Consider the following 22,653-nt stretch of genomic DNA (forward strand, 5'->3'; position numbering starts at 1 on the left):
AATATCTGGAGATACTTTTCAACTAAAGCCACATCTAAATGAAGTGTAAAAATACTGCATTTAGAAGAGATTTCAATGAAAGTTTGTAGTTTTTCAGGAGTTTGGGCAACTGTTTTGATCAAACACTTCATTGGTATTGACACAAATTCACAAAATCTTTTGTTCAAGCTGGGTTTGCTTTTTTTGGAGGGGGGAGAAAAACCATCTCTCCTGGCTACACCCTTGAGACTTTGCAACGCTCTCAAACAGGTTTGTCTAATCTGATTCAAAACTAGAAGGGTTTCTCCTCTGTCCAACTCTCCAGACTAATTTGGAAATGAAAAGTCTCATACAAGAAGTTTAATGTAGTTTACAAAATCTTTTGCACATGATGCCATGAAGCATGATGGGAAATATTGTCACGGTTTAAGAGATGTTTCCCAAATAAGTGCTAATTAGGATGGCAGTCAACTAGTATGGCAGAAAATCTATGAACAACACAAACATCCAAAGGCAGGTACATGAACAACAACAAAGGAAACAAGAATGATCCAAAAATGTTGGGAAAGGAGTTATGTCTATTGTACAGCAGAAAAAAAGCACTTGACTGCTACACATCTAAAAATGTCTAATGTTTCAGAGAGGAGATGGTTAAGGCAGGGTTCAAAATACTGGTTATTTCAGTCAAAAAGACACAAAGTAGTCTGAACGTTGTTTTTTTTTCCAGCGGGGTGGCTGCTAGAAAGAATTCCCAAAACAAGCATCATCTCGGAGAGATCCCCATCTGATATTCGTAAAATAAACAGTCTGGCACCAATCATGCAAAAAGCCTTGTGGTGCCTGTGTTCATAAAGACAAAAATCCATTACAAACCGAGGGGTTGGAGCTGACCCCTCAGCAGAGGACACGAGTCATCAGCTCATGGGTGTCTCTTCACGCAGCACCACTGATTTGTTTCAGATGGGGAGGAAATTTCAACCTTGACGCTTTCCAAAGCATTTTTTTTTTTTTTACTATTTATTTTACTTGTAGAAAACACATTGTTTATACATAAGACATCAAAGGAAAAATAGCAATAACTACTCGTTCCTTGCAAGGAGCCAAGTTTGTGGACAAGAGTGATAAAACCCAGGACCTAATGGCATTAAGGACAACGTCCTGTTCAGGGGGAAAGGTTGGTGCTATTTGGGAAAGGGCTTAAACTGAAAATGCCATTAGGCAGGTGTAGAGAAGTGGGAGCAGTATTTCGAACCCTGTAAACATCAGACTATACAGCGACCAGTGTATGTACATTGCTTTCCAGAGCATTAAGTAAGTGTGTGTTAATATCATCAGGAAAAGAGTCATCCGTCAGAGCTAAGGACCAGGACTTTTCAGAGAGAATATCTGACGTCAGAGACAGAGCCTCCATCTCAGCTAGAGGGATCTAAAGGGAGAGATGATTAAACATAAGAAACCAGGACACAAATCTTTTGGAAAAGAAAATTAAAAAAGAAGTATCATAATCTAAATATTTCTAGACACTAAAGCAATATCCCTGCAGTGGGAGAAGCTACATCATGCACATTGTTACCAGGGACAGAACATTAAAGAAATGAAATATAATACAGAAATGAAAAAAAGGAGTGGGACATTCATACTTCAGTGCTTACCAATGATCTGGGAGGGGGCTTAAAACCGTACACTAATGCTAGAATTGTATTTTGCTGTTCTCCTGTCTACATGAAGAAGCAAAAGTCACATTACTTTCATACTAGAGAGATTTATTCTCTTGGCTGTGATCAAATACAAGAAGCTTCAAGATCTGGTTTCTCTGAAGTTGTTTCCCCATAATAACCATGCTGCTTTCTTGGCCTCTAAGCTGAACTTGTCAAGTCTGCAAAGATTCCCCAACAGCAAAACCATTTTGCAGGTGGGACATGGAGTGTGCCTTTCCCTGTGCCCTGGGGAGAGTGCAGGGACCTCCCCTCCCCGAGAGGTAGGTGGGACTACAACCAGCTTCCTGATGGCTAAATGGGGACAGGGGGAAACTTAAGGCTTGATTTTGGTTAGCAAATGCCTTCCTGGTGCCTTCAGTGGGTTTTGGCTGGTTAAAGAGCCTCCAGTGCCTGGGTAAGCACCAATAATTGTCCTACTAAAACAATCCCTGCATCTTTCAATCCCCAAATACCCCCCAGCCCTGGCTGGGGTACCTCCTCCAGCACTGAGCAAACCCAAATTGGGAATAGGTGCTGCATGGCTGCACTGATTCTGTACCAATGCATCTTGCACAAACATATCCCCACTGAAGGCATTCAAGCAATTAATAAAAATCTTTATCCAAATATTGATGAATCTCTCTCCCTCGACACAGTGGCCTTCTTATAAGAAATGTGAAATGCCATTTCAGATTTTGGAGAAAACGGGGGCGAAAGGGGACTGCTGCACCTCCCCCAGGGCAGCATCTCTGCTGCTCAGCACATATAAGAGGGTTTGTCCGCCCTGCAATGGGCTCAGCCCTCCCTAAATCCCCTCCCCAGGTGCATGTCTGAGGCTGGTGCTCGTGGCACTGGGGATGGCATTTCACCAGGTAACCTACAGACCTGGCTCATGTTCGCAGGGGCTGCCTGCTCTGGGCAAGTCCCAAGTGCTTCCTTTTCACATTTCTCGCTGTGCTTTTTTTTTTCCCCCATCCTCTATGCTTGAAAAGTCTTTCAGCAGCAATATATCTTCCAAGAGAAACCACAGAGACCCAGATCTGTTGCACTGAAGTTGTCAAAGGGCTGGGTTTTCTCACTCTTAGAAACGGCATCCGTGGGGCGAAACAAACCCAGTGATGAGTGAGCCTGGAGAGGCTCAAAATTCAGCTGAGATAAGTAAGAGGTCGGGCTCCTCTCATCTAACCTTGGCTTTGATATCTCCTCTAACACAGTCATCTGCTGGCAATGGATGAGAGAGCTGCTTTGGAGGAGCTCCTGATTTCATACCAGGCTCCCTGAAAAAGCACCACTGCAAAAGCTGCCAGCCCGAGGACAGTGATCCCTAACAGGGACCCACTGACTGGAGCCAGGAAAAGGCTGTGCAGGAACGTGGTGGACACCAGCAGCTCCTGCCCACTGGAGCTTCCCTGCTGGGAGCTGCTATTAATCAGGTTGCTTTCAGCAAGTCCCAGCACTGCTCTAAATTCCTGACTTGCCTGAGAACATGACAAATGGTGTGAACAGAAAAGCCAAAATGTAAACAAAACATCACCCCCTTTCAGCCTCCCCAAACCCAAAATTGAGTTCGAAGCCGTCAAAACATTTTGTTGGAAACATTCAACTGATTTATACGGGTTTTAATTATAGAGGGGGAGCAAAAAAAAGCTTAAATTTTAAAAGAAAAAGCCATTGCAAACTGGAATGCTATATTTTTTCATTATGAAAATGTCAAAACAAAACCTTTTTTTTTTTTTTTTGCTGCAGCAGCACTTTCCAGTGAAAAATGTTGTGACAAAAAATTTTCAACCAGCTCTCGCTGGGTTTCCTACTGACCCTCTGCATTCCCTGCCAAAGCTACTGTCTCTATTCCTCTGGCAATTCTTAGAGGCAGCCACTTCCTATAGCTTAATAGACTCTGGAATGCGATACAGAGCAATCAGAGGGAGACATGTTATCCTGCTATATAAAGATCTGCAGTAGGATTTCATTTTACCTAAGCTTGTTCCTTTCCTCTAATGAACCACGGGGTTGGGTAATTTAGAGTGTCAGTGAGCTCATAAATAAGCACACTGATTTAACAAGAAAACTTCTGCTATTTTTAGCCAGAAAGGGGGAAAAAAATAGATCAAGAAATACAGAATTTGCTCAATTCCAACTGCAGGAAAAAATAGGTATGCTTGAATTATTATTATGGTCACTGCTGTGATTTAGGGAAAATATTTGCTCCAAAGAATAACACACTTGAGGAAAGTAGGTATTTTATTCTAGGAAGTAAATGAACTAATTTTAAACAAGTATTCCAGTTCAAGAAAGCGCTGGAGCACACGATTACTGAAGTACCTCATTAAGGGCTGCCTCCCCTCCTAAATTCAATCTAGATCAGGGATGAGGATCTAGTTTACAGTGACCCACTTGCAAGAAGCCGTTTTAGGAAAAATCATTCAAAACTGGATTTTCATGCAGTATAAGTAGGCACAAAACAGAGATCATTTGATGATCCCCAGCAACTCTGCTCTGGGAAGACCTCACGCTGTGCTCCAGGCTCTGCAGATGTGCCCTGACATTGCTGTGGAGCCCTGCTTAAGGCAAGAAGCCAAATACGAGAACCTCACTGAAGGATGGAGATGGGATTTTGTACATTTTCCCTCCAACACCCATGAACTATAAATCCCAATGAAAAACTTCTTACTGTGTTGACAAGGGAAACTCCAAGCCTGTACTCTTGCTCTTGCACTGATATACAACATCATAAACCAAGATATTATCTCAACTCCCACAGAAAAATCCAAACCAACTTATGCTTCAAAATCCCTGTGACCGCATTACACAAAGAACTTTAACTCGCTATTAAAGGTCTCAGTCAAATTGAGTTTGGATGGAGACTTTGCAGGAAATTAGATATATTAACCTGGTTCTCAGAGTTGTAATATTCGGGAGCTGGGAGGGCATAATGATGGCACACAGAGCCTGACAGGTTGTCCATCAGCTTCAGCTCTCCTTCCAGAGATTCCTGGATCAGCAGTGATATGGTATCAAACAAGTGCCTTTCCTAGGAGGGGTGGTGTGTAGCATGCAGAGAGAGAGAGAGAGAGAGAGAGAGAGAGAGAGAGAGAGAGAGAGAGAGAGAGAGAGAGAGAGAGAGAGCAAGCCAAAAGGAGAGAGGAGGAAAAAGGCAAGGGACAGAGACAGAGAGAAAAAAGGACAGTGTATCAAACCCAATGAACAAAGGGGGGAAAAACAGAATAGAAGCAGGGAAAAAGGGGTGGAAATGTTCAGGGAGAACGGCAGTAACAGAAACAACAGGACAGGAGAGATGAGGCAGGGGAGGAGAGAGAACAGTGCAGTAATATCACGGTGAGCAGAGACAGCTTTCTCAGACGTTACTAGAGACGGGGTGACGGCGGCTGCTCCCGCTCAGGGCCCTCCTCGGGGACAATCCTGCTCTCAGCAAACACAGCTGGTCACTCCCGGGACCTGAGCAGCACAACGGGGCCGGTAGAGCAGCATCTTCATATTCGGTGCTGTGAACTTCTACAGGACACTACTGCTGTAAGGCTTCGAGACACATGGTCCAGAGCCCGAGGACCTAATACTTGACACCTAAATCCATATCCAGAGGGCACATAAATTAAAATAACCAGACTAGAAGAGGAGCTGAGCATCCTGCCCATGAAAGCTGCAGCTGACCAGGACGGACGCATGTCAGGTCACTAATTCATGTGCCAGACACGGGTTGGGGTGCCTCAGTTGTCCTGGCCAACGTCCAACCAGCTGGCCACAGCACAGACAATGCGAGGTTGTACAGAGCAGGGTCTGGCTTTTGCAGGCAGCATGGGAGCGATTTAAGGGTGCACCTTCCATGTGGGGGATGCCTACTACATACAATGAGATGAGGACTGTCGCTACAGTCAAACAGCACACGGTGCAAAAACCCCAGGGAATGGGCAAGCAAAAGAGCATGCTGACCACGTGTCCTTGCAGGGTCATGTCCTGGGAATTGTATTCCTCTGCTATCGTGCTCAAGCATCAGATTTGTCCTGAAGATTTTGGCTGGGAGAATAAATAGGCAGAATAAAATCTCCTGGAGATTTTTGAGGCTTCTGTTTGAGGGAAAGAGCAAGAAACACACTCTGGAGGTTATGACTTAAATAAGCCCTTTCCCAGGCCACCTTCATAGAAAGCAGGTCTAACAGACTGCAAAGTGAGGGCATTCTCACTGACTTGTCTTGCAATTCTACATTTTCTCTGTTTTGCCAGTGTAAGTACTGGTGCAGGACAACAGGGCCAAGGACAGTCTGCCAGTACTCTGCTCAACATGTGCAACAACAGTTGGGATGTGTTGTTTCTTCCTAGAGGACGTAGCAAATCTGGATTTCCCCGCATTGCCCTGAACTTCTTTTTCTTGTGCCAAAGAGCAGCTTTGGACTCTGTCTCAGACATCGGAGGCTCTAATGGCACCAGAAATTTCCAGTAGCTTAGGAACTGAAACAAAGCTAAAGCAGGGATTTACTCTTTTTCACCCTTGGACTAAAGATCACAAATGAGTTTTTCATGCATTAGAATACTCATTAGTCCACCCCAGGCTGAGGCCAAGATATGCTGTTGTGAAATCATGATGTAATAAAAACTAATGAGGTCTGTGTAGAGTTTAACCCAATTTGCAATCAGTTAAGACTAAAAAAAGGCTGGACTGTATTTCTTGTGTAATTCCAGTTCAGTGCCCTCCCAAAGGACCTGTCTGGGGCTTGACCTCACCTCTCATTCCTCAAACTGAATCTTCCTCCAAAAACCATGCTTTAGGGAGACCTGGTACAGCTCATAGCAGCTCCCACATTACAGCCCTGTTCTGGCACTGTTCCAGCTGGTGGGAGTTCTGCCACCAGCTCTGGTGAGCTCAGGTTTGAGCCTCTTCTGGATTATTCTATTGTTAAAAGAATCTTTTCCTACAAGACTGACTGTGGGGATGGATTTTAAATTGAGGTTACATAAAACAAATTTAATACTGAAGCAAAGATTAGCCAAGTTTTATTCCTCTTTTATGTTGTGGTTCATGGGTCTGTATTAGAAAAGCAAACGCATTATGCTCATGATTTTGCTATCACAAAGGACCCAGTCAACACTCTGGATTAGAGCAAATCTGGAGTTAGTTTTGAATTTGGTGGCTTGGGCACACCTCCAGAACAAATTGCAAAGCTCTCTACCTCTGAACAGATGCGTCAAGGTGGTCTGGAGACCTGCTGGGGTCTTTTCCCTGCAGCATCAGCTCCCACACCACGCAACACTCAGTCAGCAGACAGTGAGGAATACAAGCCCAGGACATACAGTACACCCCTTCTTCATTACCAACTCGTGCATGTCTTCCCCCAGAAAATATGCAGGTCAAGCTCTCTTCACCCTCCAGCCGAGGTTCTCACCATGTGGTAAGCTAAAGAGAGCTGAGAATCCACCTTGATTTGCATGGGATTGGTACACCCTCGGGGGCTCTCGGGTCTCTCTCCACCGGTGCTGCCTGTCCATGCAAAGATGTCCGAGGGGCTGTGTTGGCCAGGGCTGATTGTCTTCATTTCCATCTCCAGTTCTGCCTCCAGCTCTGCCTCCTCCTTCGCCTCCTTGTTGCTCTCCTCCAAGTGCTTCATGAGCACAGCGATCACCACGTTCACCAGCACAAACTGGGCCGTCAGCACGAAGGAGACGAAGTAGATGGGGGAGATGACGGTGTTGTAACAGGTGGACTCCTGGTCACAGTCACGCAGCGTGTCCTGGAAACAGGGGGGGAAATGGTGGAGGGATGTGAAGAGGTTCCAGCAGGGACCTCGGTCTGCTGTCTGGCCTCCTGGCTGCACCTCCTTTCATGAAGAAAACTGAGAAGATTTGGCAAATTTCACATCTAGAATAGCAATATACTTGCCGATGAAACCTTAACATTTACCTTCATTATCCCATTCCAGTTGTCTCCTGTGGATACTCGGAAGAGAGTCAGAAAGGCCATCCCAAAGTTCCTGAACGTGGCGTGTCGTCCCAGCCCCTCGCAGGGGTGTGTGTCATCACATTCTGTGGGACCAAGCACAGCCATGAGACCACCACTCACACACCACTCCCACCCCTTCCACCGGCACGGGAAGACTCACCAAGGTCTCCAAACAGCTCCACTCCAAGAGCTGCAAATATGAAAAACAACAACATGAAGAGAAGACCCAGATTCCCCACCTGAAAAGAGAAAAAGAAATGGGGGGGAAAAAAACACAAAAAAAGAACATTCATTGATTTTTTTGTTCCAGACCTGTTTCTTGCTGTATTCTTTAATCCAAAACTTAAACTGCTTCAGGGGAAAAATGACCTCAGTGTGAGGACTGTATCTCAGACTGTGCTTCGGAAGGGAAATGTGATTCTCTAATGACAGTAAAGATAAAATGATTAGCATTCCTCTGCAATAGGAAATTAGCTGTGGGCCAGAGGAGATCTGGTTTGATATGGCAGTGGGTTACCTGCGGCAGTGCTTGCATCACGGTGTCCAAGAGGGCTCTCATCCCCACAGCCATCTTCAGCAACTTCAGCACTGCAGAAAACACGTTCGAAATATGGTAACGGCAGTGTTAGCACAGAGGCACAAACCCAGCCCCTCTCCTGGGAGCCACAAATTATAGGAGGAGAAATGTGAAATCATGTCAAGTGTTCTCCATTAGCTGCTACAGTCCCTGGCCTTTTTACATCGCTCCTTGTTGCTTGGATACTATCAAAATCCTGTGAATAGCAGCATCACCTATCCTGAGACTTGAAGAAAGTGTTATCATTCTGCCTGGCGCTTCCTTTCCCCACTTTATCTGCGTTGGACTCATCTCCTTCCTCTGGTTATCATGAGCAGTTACTTTCCCAGCCCTGGGGCTACTTTCCCACTTCCATAGGCTACCCACTTTCATACATGATTCACTGAGGAACTGATTTACACATCTCTTCCAGAAGGTTGCATTTCCAACTGCAAACCGCATGTATTTTTAATTCTGAAAGGGATCCAATGCACTTTTCCCACCCCCCCCCCTTAAGACACAGAAGCATTTAATTTCTCCTCCAGCTCCTTCTTTGCTTAGATGAGGGCTGCAATCAGAACAATTTTCCTCAGAGCACAATACCCTTCAGGATGGCCTGGCAGTACTTCATTAAGGGCCTGAACACTCACATTTTACAATTTCATCATTTGGCCCTGAGACCTCCCTGTTCAGAAAAAATCAGGCCCTGCAGAAGCTGGCTCCCCGACTCGGGTACGTGTTGCTACACATCTGAGGGGACAGATGGATGCAGAGTGACAAGGCAAGCTTTGTCACCAAGTGGTGTGATGTAAAGCCTCACGGGAAATTAAATTTATTAGATGCTTGTCTTTTAAAGCCAACGTACTCAAGCTTGTGTTCTCTAATCCCTGTTAGAGATGACTTTGATTTGACTGGCATCATTTTCCCAGGTATATCTCTGGGAGTTACAGCCACAGTAACTTCTCCTTCATTCCTAAGCTCTCAGCTTTTCAAGTCCTCTTAAGACAGAAACACATGGTCAGTTGGCTCAGCTTTTTGGCTCCTTGCAAGTATTTTCCCCCATTGTTCTTTTTATTTGTTTACAGCCTGTTGATGCCAGAACTATGCACATCATGATGGGGATGTGCCCCAGGACTGTTTCCCAACGCTTTAACTCTCTCCTGGTGGGGACCCCGCACCTCAAACACAAGTCAGTTCTGTTTTATTCCTCTCACCTCGAGCAATCCTGAGAACCCTCATGATTCGGATAATAGTGGGGTTAATTGGTAGCGAAGCGTTCACCTCAATCTCTTCCAAAGTGATGCCCATGATAGACAGCAGCACGATTGCCAGATCTAATTGGTTCCATCTGGAGACAACACAAAACGAAGTTTAACATCTACTAAGAAGCTGGCAAGGGGAGGTAGCTTGCTTCACACGAATTCCAGTCATTTCAATGGCTCGAGCACTCAAATGAATCTGCAGCATTTTTCTGAGGGTATTATACAAAAGCAGTTATGTTATGAAATCATTATAACTAATGCATCTCATTAGAAAACCAGCCAATTCCAAAGATATCCTTGACTGAGGGGAAAGAGAAACAAAAGCTGGGCAGTTTTCTACCCAGAGGCTGCAGACCTCAGGGGAGGCGCTGCGGCATCTCCACGGCCACTTCTAGACATGACACTCGTGGACCTCAGCGTGAGATCTGCCCCAGAAAGAACAGGACCCTGGGTCCAGTCCTTGCAACAAAAATCACATTGGGTAAAGGAAAGACCCCAAGGATTCGTGCCAGGCTGGAGAGAGATTGAATCCCACCATGGACACACGAAATGTGGGGAGAGGGGTGGAACAACACATTGGCTGCTGAAGGGCTCATGTCGAGTCCTGCTCAGTGGTGTGCTCTTGGTGTTAACATTGAAGAAGTCAAAAATGGGAGGAGAAAGATTCACCAAGGACATAAAATTTGTATTTGTGAGGTAAGAGAGTGAAAATTTAGATAAAGACACAATTTCATCCACTGCTCCACATCTTCAAAAGAAAGGGTCCCTTTTCTCTTTCATTATCATTCAGGGCAAGATTCTGTCTCTTGGCATAAATTTTGTCACTTCAGCAGGTCCTCTTGATTATATGGACATGCAACTGGTGTGAGAAGAGAACCAGCTGGTCAGTGTGAGATCTGTCTCTGTTTCATCCACTCCCAAGGGCCAAAGTGGTACAATCCCTCTCCTTGGCATGCATGATCCCTTCTCCGGCTCACATCCCAAGCCTCCACCTACCCAGCTTTCAACCAGTCACACCACAAAGTGTTCACACATAGCAGACAGACACCACAGGGCAGACCATGGGAATTCAGGATGCTAAATGTGGGTGGCTGTCTTCGGAACCTGCTGCTGCCCCCGTGGTCACAACGGAGCTTTTGTTACCTGTCTTGGAAGAAGCGACGAAACCCAAAGGCAATAAGCTTGAAAACAGACTCCAGGACAAAGATAACGGTGAAGATGTAATTGCAAATCTTCAGGGCTTCATCAAGAACCTGGATGTGGGCACAGCATTGGGTTAGACATTAGCTCTGCAGAGGGGCTTTGCTGCCTGCAAACTTGAATCTTCTGTCACCAGTTACTCATTTCCAAACTACAGATAAAAGTCTCCAAACGTGGACTCTCTCCGATGATAAATGTCCCAGGGATAGCATCCCAGGAGGGGCTGACACAGACCCAAGGCACAACCCCAGCTGGGATTGCTGGGGTGAGCAGTAAGAGCTGCTGCATTTGCAGGTGTCAGCAGCACAAAACCCCTTGTGCTTTCTGCAGAAAGCTGAATTTCATCCCACTTGCTCGTTCATGCAAGCACTGGCCAAATGACTCCTTTGTGACAGCCTGCCATTACTCCTCACCTTGAGCTTTTGGCAAGGAGCAGGAGAGAGGGATGGCATGCCAGGAGGAACAAGTGCCTTGTGTTTTCCTCTGCCCCCCTTCCTCTGCAGAAGTCAGAGCCTGGCCATTAATCCAGGTGCACCCTGGCTGGGACAACTCGTGCACAGTCAGGCATTAAGCCTCCTCAGAGATGATTTTATCCCCAAAAGCCTTGCTCATGAAGGAGCACTGTGGTCACAGCATCCTCTCTGGTCTCTTAAGTGACGTGCATTGAATTTCTCATAGCTGGCAAATGGAACAGTAATAACTGTCCAGGACACTGTTAGGGAATGCGGGAGATGGGAACAGAGTGCTCTGAGACCAAAACCAACACTTGCTGATCCCTCCATGGGAGAAATCACAGCAGGAGGGGTTTAAGCCATGCACTCTGCCATCATGTTACAGTTTAGTTTCAAGCATCCATGGGTAAAAATCACCTCACCTGCCTGACAAACACAAACCCAAGGGAAGCCGTGGCTCTGAACGAGCCTCCCCTCATACTGCAGAGCACTTGGGCTCTGCAGCAAATAAGAAAATTCATCTGGCAAAAGCAGATAAATGTGCTTGAACCACCTCTACGCACTGTGCATCCCCCTCTCTGTGAGCAGCTGCAGCATCCCTGGTTGGTGTTTCATTCCCAGGGCATCCCATCACCAAACCCTTTCAGCACCAAGACACCAAGCAATTGTTATATTTGGGTATAAAGCTGTCTGGTACATTTAGCCTTTAAATGTCTTCAGGATCCCAGCCATCCATCACCCAGACCAGAGTGATTTCAGGGCCCCGACTCAGCAAGACTCAAGTATGCGCGTGGCTCGAACTGTGCTGTCACACCAGCACAGCCCAAGCTTGGAGTTATTACCCAGACGCTGCATACCAGAGGCTTAGAGACAAAATGTTATTTTCCTTAAGAAAATTAAAAACAAAATCCTGACCAACATTTTTATAATACAAGAGAAGATGTAGCTGCAAAACGACTGCGGTAAGACGCACGCTCTAGTGCGACTCCAGTCCAGGCTCCTTCGCCAACAACCTTTTTCATCACCAAATGACTGAATCACGAAATGAGCCTTCCAGGGTATTTAAAGGTGACCTGAACAGAAAAAATAAATTGGGCTTGTTTCCTTTCACTTTTGGCTTCTTTATGATAGGCTGGAGGATATTTCCCCCCGTCGTTTGCATGTTTTAGTTGTTTGGGGTGGTTTTTTATATTAAGTATTCAAGTCCTGTCTAGTCTTAGAGAATATTTCCTCCTATTGTGTGTTATATTTATTCATTCTGAAAGTGGCTAATAAAAGTAAGTACAAGTTATATGGCAAAGGCAGCTATTTCCATTTCATTCTTATGCACAAGAGACTTGACATCCCAGGACAGGCTGTTTTTATTTTCACAGCATGAAAAAGACCCAGGAACTTAGCACACTAATATATTAAAATGTACTTAAAAGATCAGAGTGGAATGCAATGCCTGTGAAAATCGGGTCCTATGGGACACTGGGGATTTAGCAGAAACTTTGCAAAAAGAAACATTTCACAGATTCTTCTATTCTTTTTCCTCTTTTTTTTTTTTTTTTTTTTCAGGGGGAAAACCTAAGTAAAATGGAAGATATCAACGATGATCTAATCTAGCAAAGCAAACAAACCTGCTCCCATCCTCATTTTCAAAGCAGTTTGCTTGCACTTAACTAGAGAGGTGCAATGGGATCCATGCATCAAAAGCCATGGATTGAGCTGGAAGCCAGCTGTAGGACAGGTACACTCCATGGGTAAAGGGACAGCTCAGGCATGGTGAATGGGGGTTCTGAGGTCTAACAGCAAAACTGGCCTTGACTCAGCCCATCAGCACATCCCACCATGGCCCTGCATGTCCCCCTTGGCCGTCCCAGTACCTTTGGCTGCTGGTAGTGCTCCATGGCCATGGTGATCACGTTGAGGCCAATCACGCCGGTGATGAACAAATCCAGGTAGTGGCTGGTGCACATCTGGTGGATCAGGAGGCGGAAGCGGGAGTAATCCGAATAGTAGGGCTTACACTGTGCTTCTGCAGCGGGGAGGAGGAGAGCGGAGAGGCACGTCAAGTCATTTCTCTGCGTCTTTCTGAAGCCAACGCACCCTCACTTTCCAACTCCAGAGACGATAAATTCTAGACTGATTACAGCAGCATGCTGTCTTTTTTACTTCCTTCTTTTCTTGCTGCCATGTTACCATTTCTTATACACAGCAGGGCTCCCGTCATCTTACATCCATTAAATATCTTCAGTGGGACATGCGCTATACTCAGCCTTGTGGCATCAGGGATGAGGTGAGCTGGTGCTGCTAAAGAACACTTTTCCCTATAGGGAAATTTAAGTTAAACCTAAATTAAAACAACAATTTTTGTTTCTGCTATAGTAAAAGTCCCCCAAAGTATCTGAAAACCCAATTAACGGCCAGATGCTGGGGATAGATTTTACTAACAATGCCTTAAAAACACGGGCCATTGAGTTCGCGGTGGTCTTTGAAAGGGAAGGAGCTCAGGCATATTATGTTCTTTCCAGTAAACTATAGAGGGAACAAAATTCAACACTTTGGCTGTCAAAGCCCTGAAAAATGGTCCATAAAAATACCAAGGAAAGTTGATCAGTCAGCCCTAGTGATCAGAAAATAACGATTCTCCACTTAGACAAGATTATCAAAGTACATATTTCACTGTTCAACTCATCCCCGTGTTTGGCTGCCTCAGGGATGACACATGCTCTTTAGACCCTGAATGTTCCTAGAGATAAACTCATTTACTCACCTAATCTCTAATGAGGAAATGCCAAGGCTGAGTATATAATTCAGTACAATTTTCAAGGAGGCATTATAATGCAGATTGAAGTGGAAAGGACTGTCTTGAATATGTCAGAGTATAATGTTACTCTCATAATTAGATGATCAACTGGTTGTGAAAATTATTGAGCTGTAAGAATTACATGGTTGATATTTAGTGCTGCTGAGCAAATGTACATTTTGATACATTATTTCAAGAAAAAAAGTTGGGCAGGATAAAGCCAGGAAGCACAAGTTTGGGTTGCCCTCGGGGAAAACTAATTTTAGAAGATTAAATTTTGCCTGGAAATAGAGTTCACTTTGTCAATAGCCAATGACATTGCAATCGAACCCACAGATTTAATGGTTTCATGTGCTCCCTGCTCCATAACAGGATCCTGAAAAATAAGAGTTTTGTTTTTTCCATAGAGACAGACCTTTCCCTTCCAGCCCAGGGACAAGAGAGAAAAATCACTCAGTAGTTTTATTCTGTAGGGGTTTGGAAGGCCCAAAATTCTTTTCAGTGTCATCAAATGAAAGGTAGTATTAATATTCACTTTCTGATCTGCAGTGGGCTTTAGGTGATCTGCACCTGAGTGCTAAAGCACAATATTGATGAAAAGGTCTGTAAAATTAATTTTCATACTGAATCTATTGAGTGCTTATGAAAAAAAAGCAGACTGGTAGCTGCTGACTCATTCATAAGACTTTGTCAGATATCTCAGAATCTGCATAAATCTCCATAAAGTCAAGATATCTCGATCACATTATGCTAAATTATGAGTAGCAAATTAACTAAAATGTTTGAATACAATTAGGTTAGGAATAGGACCTATTTTTACGAACCAACTTATCATCTCAGAAAAAAACACCATCGTAATTGGATCACTTACTTCTTCTACATTTATGTATAATTCACATTCAAAAAGAAAAATGTCAGTGTTTCTACCTTTTCCTGCAATGGATTTATTTATGAATAACTACACTGGAATTCAATTTTTTTTCTCAGCTTTGACTGACAGGTAATTCCAAATCCTACAGAATAGCACCGATGTGGTTAGAACAGAGAAAGGATTTAGAGAGAGGTTGTAAATGTCTCCTGTGCAGGGCTCCTGCACCTGGATTAGCCAGTGCATGACCTTATAAGCAGGGTTGCTAATTGTTCAGATATCTGCAAAGGCTTCCCCCTCTCAGCACCCCCTTCTCCCAAGCTTCCTTTCCACCTCTCCCAGCTCATACCCGCAGCTTTCCACAGCCAAACGTCCCTGGATGCTGCTCTCACAGGCGCCCTTGCAGCCTTCCAAAATTACCAGCTGTAAATGTTTCATACTTCCCCGTTAACTTTGTTAAGAGGGGATTTGCCAACCCTGTTTATAAATCATGCCACCACTCGCTTCCCCGGTCTCCCCATGCCGGCCATGCATCTCAGTGCAGTTCGGATGCTACCGCGGGATGACCCACGCACGGGCTGACATGCTGCCCGAGGACCAGGGCTAAACCCCCACTGTGCCTAGGTGGGCAGGGGACTTTCTGAACAGATAAACTACTTTTTGCCGTTGTAAAAACACCATTTTTTTAACCCGACCTGCACAGTTCTGCAGAGAATTTGGGTACAGCTCCGACGTAGTTACGCCGGTGCAAAGCCCGTGCCCCCTATCACACAGTGGCATTCTTAGTTATTGCAATAAAGAGCTGAACAATACCAACATCTTGGGAAATACAGACATCTGTTAAACTCCGGGTGGTGAACTTCACAACTAACACAACACCACATTACTGTACTGTTACAATACACTGTGTCAAGAACAACAAGAGCTCTGGGTTAGTCTCGGTTATTACTGGAAAGGTTAACGTGGCTTCTCGGCACACATGGTGTTAAAGAAAGGAGGAGGAGAGCAAACCAACAAAGAATTGGCAGAATGAGAAAAGATGGGGAAATACAGCAAAAGCCCACTACGAGACATCAGGCTGGTAAACAGGGTGTAAATCAAGCTGCTTCACAGTGGCTGGAGGCCAGGAGAGAGGGAGAAGTGGGTCAAATCTGGAGATCATTACACAGGATAAACTTAGCTCAGACAGTGGATCCTGAGCAATCTCTTCCTAAGGAAGAGGATGTTGCAGCTGTTTGGGAGCTGGCCTGGGTGAGTCCCACCTGCCCCTCCATCCTGGATGATGGTGGTCCAAGGGGACTGACTGTGCTGGGAAGGGGAGCAGTGCCTGGCACAGAGGACATGGCTTTAGCTCATCATTTCTATGGGTTCTCAACTCAGGTTGTTTCCCAAGCTGTGCCCAACTCTTGGCATCATCCTGCAGGATTACTGATTCCCTTGATGAGGGTTGGGAGTCAGAGCATGGCAGCCCCAGCCTGTGTCATGGGGTACTCAAACTCATTATAAGTCCTCTCCTGCCCTTTAGGAAAAGAAATGACCATTGCTGTTGCAGGATAAACATTTCCCATTCCTAATTCCTGTCTAACTTCTCCCAGGCCGGGTGCCCCCAGGGTTCAGTGATCCCAGCCTGGGTTTGAGGCATTAAACCCCATGCTGCTGTTTGTCTGATGGCTATGGGATGTCACCTGTGAAATGACACCAGTGCCCAACACAGCAGCACCACAGGCACCCCTGTTTCTCCCTGGCAGTGCCTCTGCCAGCTCCCAGAGTATCCCAGGGCTTGGCCATCTCTGCCAGCACAGCAAGAAGTGGGACCGGGGCCACTTTCTTCCCGTTAACTGCATTTTCTTGGGGGGAATCAGGCTGGGCATGCAGCTCCAAAATATCTCTGGGTAGCGTCTGCCTCCCAATATAGCCCTGTCAAGAGAGAAATTGCCACTTTCCCTGAGGTGGCTTCGAGCCGGAGGTGCGTGGGCACAGGAAATTGGAATTCACGAGAGTGGGACAATTCCATTACTGTCTCCTTCAGCTTCTTCCTTCTCCTATAATAAGGGAATTAACTACTTTGCAGGTCTGAGTATATCTGGAGGACAGCAGCAAACCAGTGAGCAATGAGCCCGTGACGCAGCTGGATTTACAAACTGTATCAAGAATATTATTAGGTTAAAAAGTAGTTTGCACTGAAGGAACTTTTTTAGATTTAAACACAGAGTTTTACTTGGCTTTTATTGTACTGAATGGATTTGTTAAAAAAAAAAAAGCGAAATGGAAAATGATAAATTATTTCCACTGAGAAGATTCCGGTTGTGATAGAATGTAGACTTGGAGGGAAAAAAAAGGAAAAAATTAAATTATAAAATATCTCACTAAATACCAGGCAGCAGCAGCGCACACACACACACACACACACACACACACACAGTATATTCCATTTTGTCTTCATAGAAAGAGAAGAAAAGCCTCTGGAAGTGCAGAGATGTGGGGAAGCTTTGAGTCACAACTCCAGATTCCTCACTGAACCACAGGAGGTTCGGCTACAGCACCTGGGACTGATTCCCTAAATTCCCAACAGTCAGGTTCAAATATAAAACCTTTCTGTTCCCTCACTCTGGTGCCTGAGGAGCGGCATGGCACATTCACTACCACTGGATCCAAAGAAAAGACAACAAAAGGGAACACAAAGCACAGACCTGACAATTGTACATGTTTTAAAGGCGAACTCTAAGAGTCTTTCTGAGCCTGCACGGGATAACAGAGGGGTTTGGAACGAGTTCAGTGTCTTAAAAATAACACAAAATAAGACAGCCTTGATGTAACTCTATAGGACCAGGAGAGGAGTCACAATCAAATAAAAAGAAGAAAAAATAACCAGAGTCCCAAAGTCAGTGAGAGCCCCCCCTTGTGCTGCCCCCATTTCACAGAGAGGCCAGGAAGCCCAGCAAGAGCAGCAAGAAAGACAGCAAAGAAATAAAAATATCAGGAACAGCAGTGGGAAGGAGATTCAGGATTTATTAAAGCATGTTGTGATAACTTCCAACAAGGCCTAGAAATATAAGGTAGAACCTCTGTCTCCTTGAGTTATCTCTGCAGTGAAAGCCAATAGCCCTCACCTTGCAATTTTTATTTAATCAAAACTCCCTGCAATCTATGAGAGATGGATGGAGCCCTGCTCCCATCACAAGCAGTGGGAGCTTGTGCACAGGTGAGAGTTTTAATGGCACAATTTTCCTAGCATATTATTTTTGTCGAAAATTACAGCTATATTTGTTTCTATGTTGTCACCTCTTTAATTATTCAGGCTAATATTCTTAAGTTATGAATTAAACAAAATGCTTGCCAGATCAAAGCTTCTCCTAAAAATAAAAAGAGCAAGGGACAGATTTGCAGCCCTGAGTATCGTCCTGGGAAGGGGGGCTGGGAAAGGGAGAGTGGTGGGTCGGGGGGCAGATCAGACCCCAGCACTGTTCAGCCCAGATGGTCCATCCCCACCAGGACCTGGAAAGGCTTTAAGGTGGCATCTTTATTTCTTTTAATTTACAAGATGCCTCATGGATCGAGCAACTCTCAATCAATACACAGAATTTACAAGCTGAGCAGCACAGTGACTAAACTCCACGTCCATGCTGAGGATTGGTGTGGGGTTGAGCTCCCCATTAAAACACTGAGGCTCTGCACTATACTGAATTTTACCCTGCTGGAAAAAAATACTGTGCCTCCCTGAAGCACAGTGTTTGCGGAGCAAAGGCTGAAGAAATAAGGAAATATCCTCTCTAAGAGCAACTGCCTGCCTTCCAGAGACACACCTGCAAATTATTCAGACTCCTAAGCTGGTGGTTGGAAAGCTAAAGTCAACAATAAAGGACCCACTTCACAGTCCAGTCATTATTCTCTAAGAAAAAAAACCCTAAAAGAACAACAACAACAAAAAAAAAATAAAAAGGAGAAAAAAAAAAAAGTCATGAAAATCTGACAGTGCCTTAATGAAAACCAGGAAAAAAAATAATACTGAATAACATAACATGATTGAAGAGTAAATTAAGGGTTTGAAAGCGTCAGTCCTGAGCTAGGTCTGCAGAGACCTGCAGCTCAGGATGGGATGCGTGTGCCATGAAGTAAGCGAACGAGCTTTGCACCACACACACGGTTTAGTGGGATGCCTCACAGCGGTGGCGAGCCGTTAGTGACACAGCACTGCCATTCAATGGGACGAGACGTGCCGACTTCCCAGTACCTTGCACTGCACTGGCTGAGCTCTCCATTAATACATCATCCAGCATTAGATCTAAAAGAACGAAATGGCATTAATCACCCGGCAGGACACACGGCAAGACTTCCCATCCCCTTCGGAGGTCCCTACGGCTCTCAGGCTCTCCGTTGCCTCTACCGGGATTGTTTCCTTGCGGGATCCTCTCCTTGTGCTTCATGGAGGGTGGGCTCAGCTACACGTGAAAAAGGAAGTGCTCTTGTGCTTCTGCCACGTGCACAGGTGGAAGCCCAAGAGATCCCTGAGAACCCCCTCATTTGATGATGATGGAGCAGACACTTCTGAAGGACGACCTAGTTCACATTCTGCTGGAACAGCACAACTTACAGCGACACCCCTGCACCTGCCCACTTCTCATGAGCTGAGATCTCTTTTCTGGTTTTCCGATATCTGATTGGATAAATGCATTGGAAGAGTCTACAACCAAAAATGACCATGCCACCAGTCAGATGTCTATGTCGGTCCATATCTGGCATCCATAGGTTGGTTTGGGCATCTGAGGTCACACAGGAAGCCCAGCTGAAAGGAACCCCCATGCAGCTGCTGGCACAATCACAGCCTTAGTCTTGGTATCATCTGCAAGGTCCCACTGTGCAGGATGAAGTTAAGCAATGACATCTGTTGCCTCCGAGGGCAAAGCTGGACACGGTCAATTAAAACCAACGTTTCACCAAACGCGAATTGGGAAAACTGTTCTAAAGCGATTTGGAGGACTTCATACTTTGCTCTTGAAAGGTTTTTATGGCAATTGAATACTCAGCAATATTTGATCCTCAGTAAAATAGCTGTTTATTGCCTCTTTAATTAGGCATTTCATAGCACTGAATGAATAACTGTATCTCCAAGGATGGTTTGTGATTCCTTCCCGCTGGGAAATTGCCCAGGCTTACGTCTTTTTTCCATCTAGTTCCTCTAGTCTTATAAATAAAGTCATTAATAATAACTAAACATCTATTTTTCTTCTACAGAAATGTCTACTTTCCAAAACTGCAACTTTAAATAGGGATCTTTCTATCCAGTCTTTAAAAACCTTTTCTAACTCATCAGCTTGAAGCTATGTTTGGGAACTTCGACTAATAGAAAGAGCTTTCTAGGCATTTTCTTCATGGGGAAAAAAATCCCAACCAACTAAAAAAAGGGCTCTTTTCCATCTGTATCCCACTTAACTGAGAACAGTCTAATGTGTCCTCCACTGCTCTTGAGGGAAGCCTCCACCTTTCTACTGACCAGCGAGGAAGCCAGGCTCTCAGCATAAACCCAAGTTTGATGTCCAGAGGCTGGTGTGACACATCCTAGTGGTTACAAAACCTGTGAAGCTCATGGGACTGAAGGATGTGCCCAAAGGAAATTGCTGGATAAGTGCTGAACTGAGAGAGGCCAAGGCAGCGCTGTGGTACGTGGTTGCATGATTAAGCCTGTCACAGCTATTGAAAACCTCTTAGGCTATTAAAAAATAGAACAGACTTAATATTACCAGCTTTGGGAACAAGCACCTGATCAGGCAGCCTCTTAAACAGTACTGAAGTCTGTCAAAGATAGAGAAGAGATGTGAAAGGGGACAGGGAGAGAGCAGCAGGCGGATTGACCAGGAAGGGAAAATGCGAGGCCACGAACACGAAGGGCAATGGAGGAAGTTCAGTCAGAAGAGAGAGCATGCGAGAACGAGAGCACCTCCGACCTGTGGCCTCTGGCTAACTTATTTCCTACTTGAATAACTACAATAAAACAAAAAGAGACTAAGAGACAAATGCCAGGTTGGAGACTTTTGGCAGAGTGGAGGTCTTTCCTCCTTTCACCTGTAGAGCCTCCTCTATGCAGGGCTGCACGTTTCACATCCAGTTCAGAGTCGGGTTCAATTTGCACCAGCACTATTTTGTCTAGTTAGTTACTCTCCTCATCTGTGTTTTTTTTTTCTAATCTGTATTTCTCAAGCAAATGCATTGATATGTTTCTCTAAGGAGTTTTAAAGCATTACTAGAATGAGATGGCTCTATTATTTTATTACACTCTTGAATAGCAGTGGTGCTACTGTGCCAATAAATAAACCTGCTTGATAAATGGGACAGGTAATATCACTGTGGCATTACAAGGCTGTAATAAACCAAATAGTGAATCCAGTTATCAGCAACAGTGCTCATGACTCAGAAGATTTATGGTGCCATCCAGCACTGCTGATCTTTGCAGTTGTCACTATTTGTGTAACACTGAGTTCTGCTATCCAAGAAGCTCCAGGTGTGATTACTATTATATTTTAATTTAAATAACCTCCAATGGAAAGGTCATTGCAAATCATGCAGCCATTAAAAAGGCTTCTATGGCTCCTTGCTCAGCCTAAAACGACACTATTTCCTTCATGCAAATTTTATAGCTGGACATGCTTTTGGGAGAAGAATGATCACCAGACACGAGGCAGGGAGGGGAGGGAGGAGGGGATTGTGTGGAAGGTCAAGCAGGACTCAGAAAGATGTGGAAAGACTACCGACCAGCCATCTGTTTCTCCTTACTCCTTCTCTTTTTCTCCAGCCGGCGCAGCCTCTTCTCCTCCCGCCTCTTGGCTTCTTCTTCCTCCTGGTGCTGCCGACACTTGTGGAAATTCTCCACCACCACCCCCACGAACATGTTGAGGACGAAGAAGGCCACGATCAGCAAGAAGGAAATGAAGTAGAGGAGCATCCATGGGTTGTAGTTCATGACTGGCTGCAAAGTGGAGGAAGGCAAATTTCAACTGAAACTCAAAAAAAAAGAATGGGAGCAAATCGATACAACTGTGCCACCCACAGAACCCGTGGGTGCCCCTTTCAGGCAGCTCAGGGTGCTCTGCTCTTCCCAAAAATTAGAGACTTCTGAGACATTTTAACCGAACGCTCCCAAAATACAAAGTGTGTCGAGGACAGAAGCACCACCTCTGTTCTGCAGCATCCTTTGCAGCTACTGTAAGTCCCTCACTGAAAGCCTGTACCTACACAAAGCATTTCTTTTCTTCAGAAATGACGAAATTGCTTAAAAAGTCAAACCACTCTTTGATAAGTGCAGTTCTCCTAACCTGAGTTACACCAGTTGTGTTGCAAAATCTATAGGGGAAAGGTTGAGTACAAATCCAGACTTTTCACTGGACTCCTTGTCACGTCCCAGAACTTGGATTAAACGCCTCCCTCGATCCTACCCCCGTAACCCCACTTGACTGTGGAAGCCAACAGTACTTGGCAAAACAAGAGCTGAAATGTGTGACCTTTGACAACTCATTTCTTCCAGCTCTGCTAGAGCCCGTACCTGCTGGTCAACTCCCACAGCATCCAAGCCATCGTACATGATATCCACCCACCCGTCCTTGGAGGCCAGAACAAAGAGAGACATCAAGGCCTAGGAACGCACAGAAAAAAAAGTTAGGCACAGTTGCAGTAAAGCTCTATTACTTGTAACATCTTACTCCTCTTTGCCCTTTCCTGCCTAAGATTGTCATTACCTGTCTGATAATGGGACACTTTGATGACCAAGATTTCTCTTGGCAGCAAAAACCTATCAATGCCAGCAGCCAGTTCAGCAACGAGCGGTAATTCGGAAACCACAGTGCTGAAGACAAAAGCAGTTTCATTTCCACCCTCCAGGTCTCTACTGATCCTGACTAATTAGTCCT

At 45.0% G+C, this 22,653-nt stretch overlaps 1 protein-coding gene across 18 annotated transcripts in view; it reads right to left on the minus strand.

Annotated features, from left to right (window-relative positions):
- Positions 1-22,653, minus strand: part of CACNA1G (calcium voltage-gated channel subunit alpha1 G) — a 146,269-nt gene that overhangs the window by 12,637 nt on the left and 110,979 nt on the right. For 6 of the 18 annotated variants that reach the window (XM_027749596.2, XM_027749592.2, XM_027749589.2 and 3 more), the window contains 12 exons: positions 22,290-22,379; positions 21,503-21,716; positions 18,987-19,037; positions 12,965-13,116; positions 10,588-10,697; positions 9,397-9,530; positions 8,144-8,214; positions 7,787-7,865; positions 7,588-7,709; positions 7,073-7,417; positions 4,567-4,707; positions 1,271-1,405 (listed from right to left, as the gene is read on the minus strand). In XM_027749596.2, coding sequence (XP_027605397.1) covers positions 1,271-1,405; positions 4,567-4,707; positions 7,073-7,417; positions 7,588-7,709; positions 7,787-7,865; positions 8,144-8,214; positions 9,397-9,530; positions 10,588-10,697; positions 12,965-13,116; positions 18,987-19,037; positions 21,503-21,716; positions 22,290-22,379 — 1,644 coding nt within the window. Of the gene's footprint in view, positions 1-1,270; positions 1,406-4,566; positions 4,708-7,072; positions 7,418-7,587; positions 7,710-7,786; positions 7,866-8,143; positions 8,215-9,396; positions 9,531-10,587; positions 10,698-12,964; positions 13,117-18,986; positions 19,038-21,502; positions 21,717-22,289; positions 22,380-22,653 lie in introns of those variants that run through there. The other 12 variants (XM_027749598.2, XM_027749590.2, XM_027749588.2 and 9 more) reach the window with 6 other exon arrangements.

Source organism: Pipra filicauda, unplaced genomic scaffold (genome assembly GCF_003945595.2).
Source record: "Pipra filicauda isolate LSUMZ 115617 unplaced genomic scaffold, ASM394559v2 scaffold80_size11013439_pilon, whole genome shotgun sequence".
NCBI classification, from domain to species: domain Eukaryota; kingdom Metazoa; phylum Chordata; class Aves; order Passeriformes; family Pipridae; genus Pipra; species Pipra filicauda.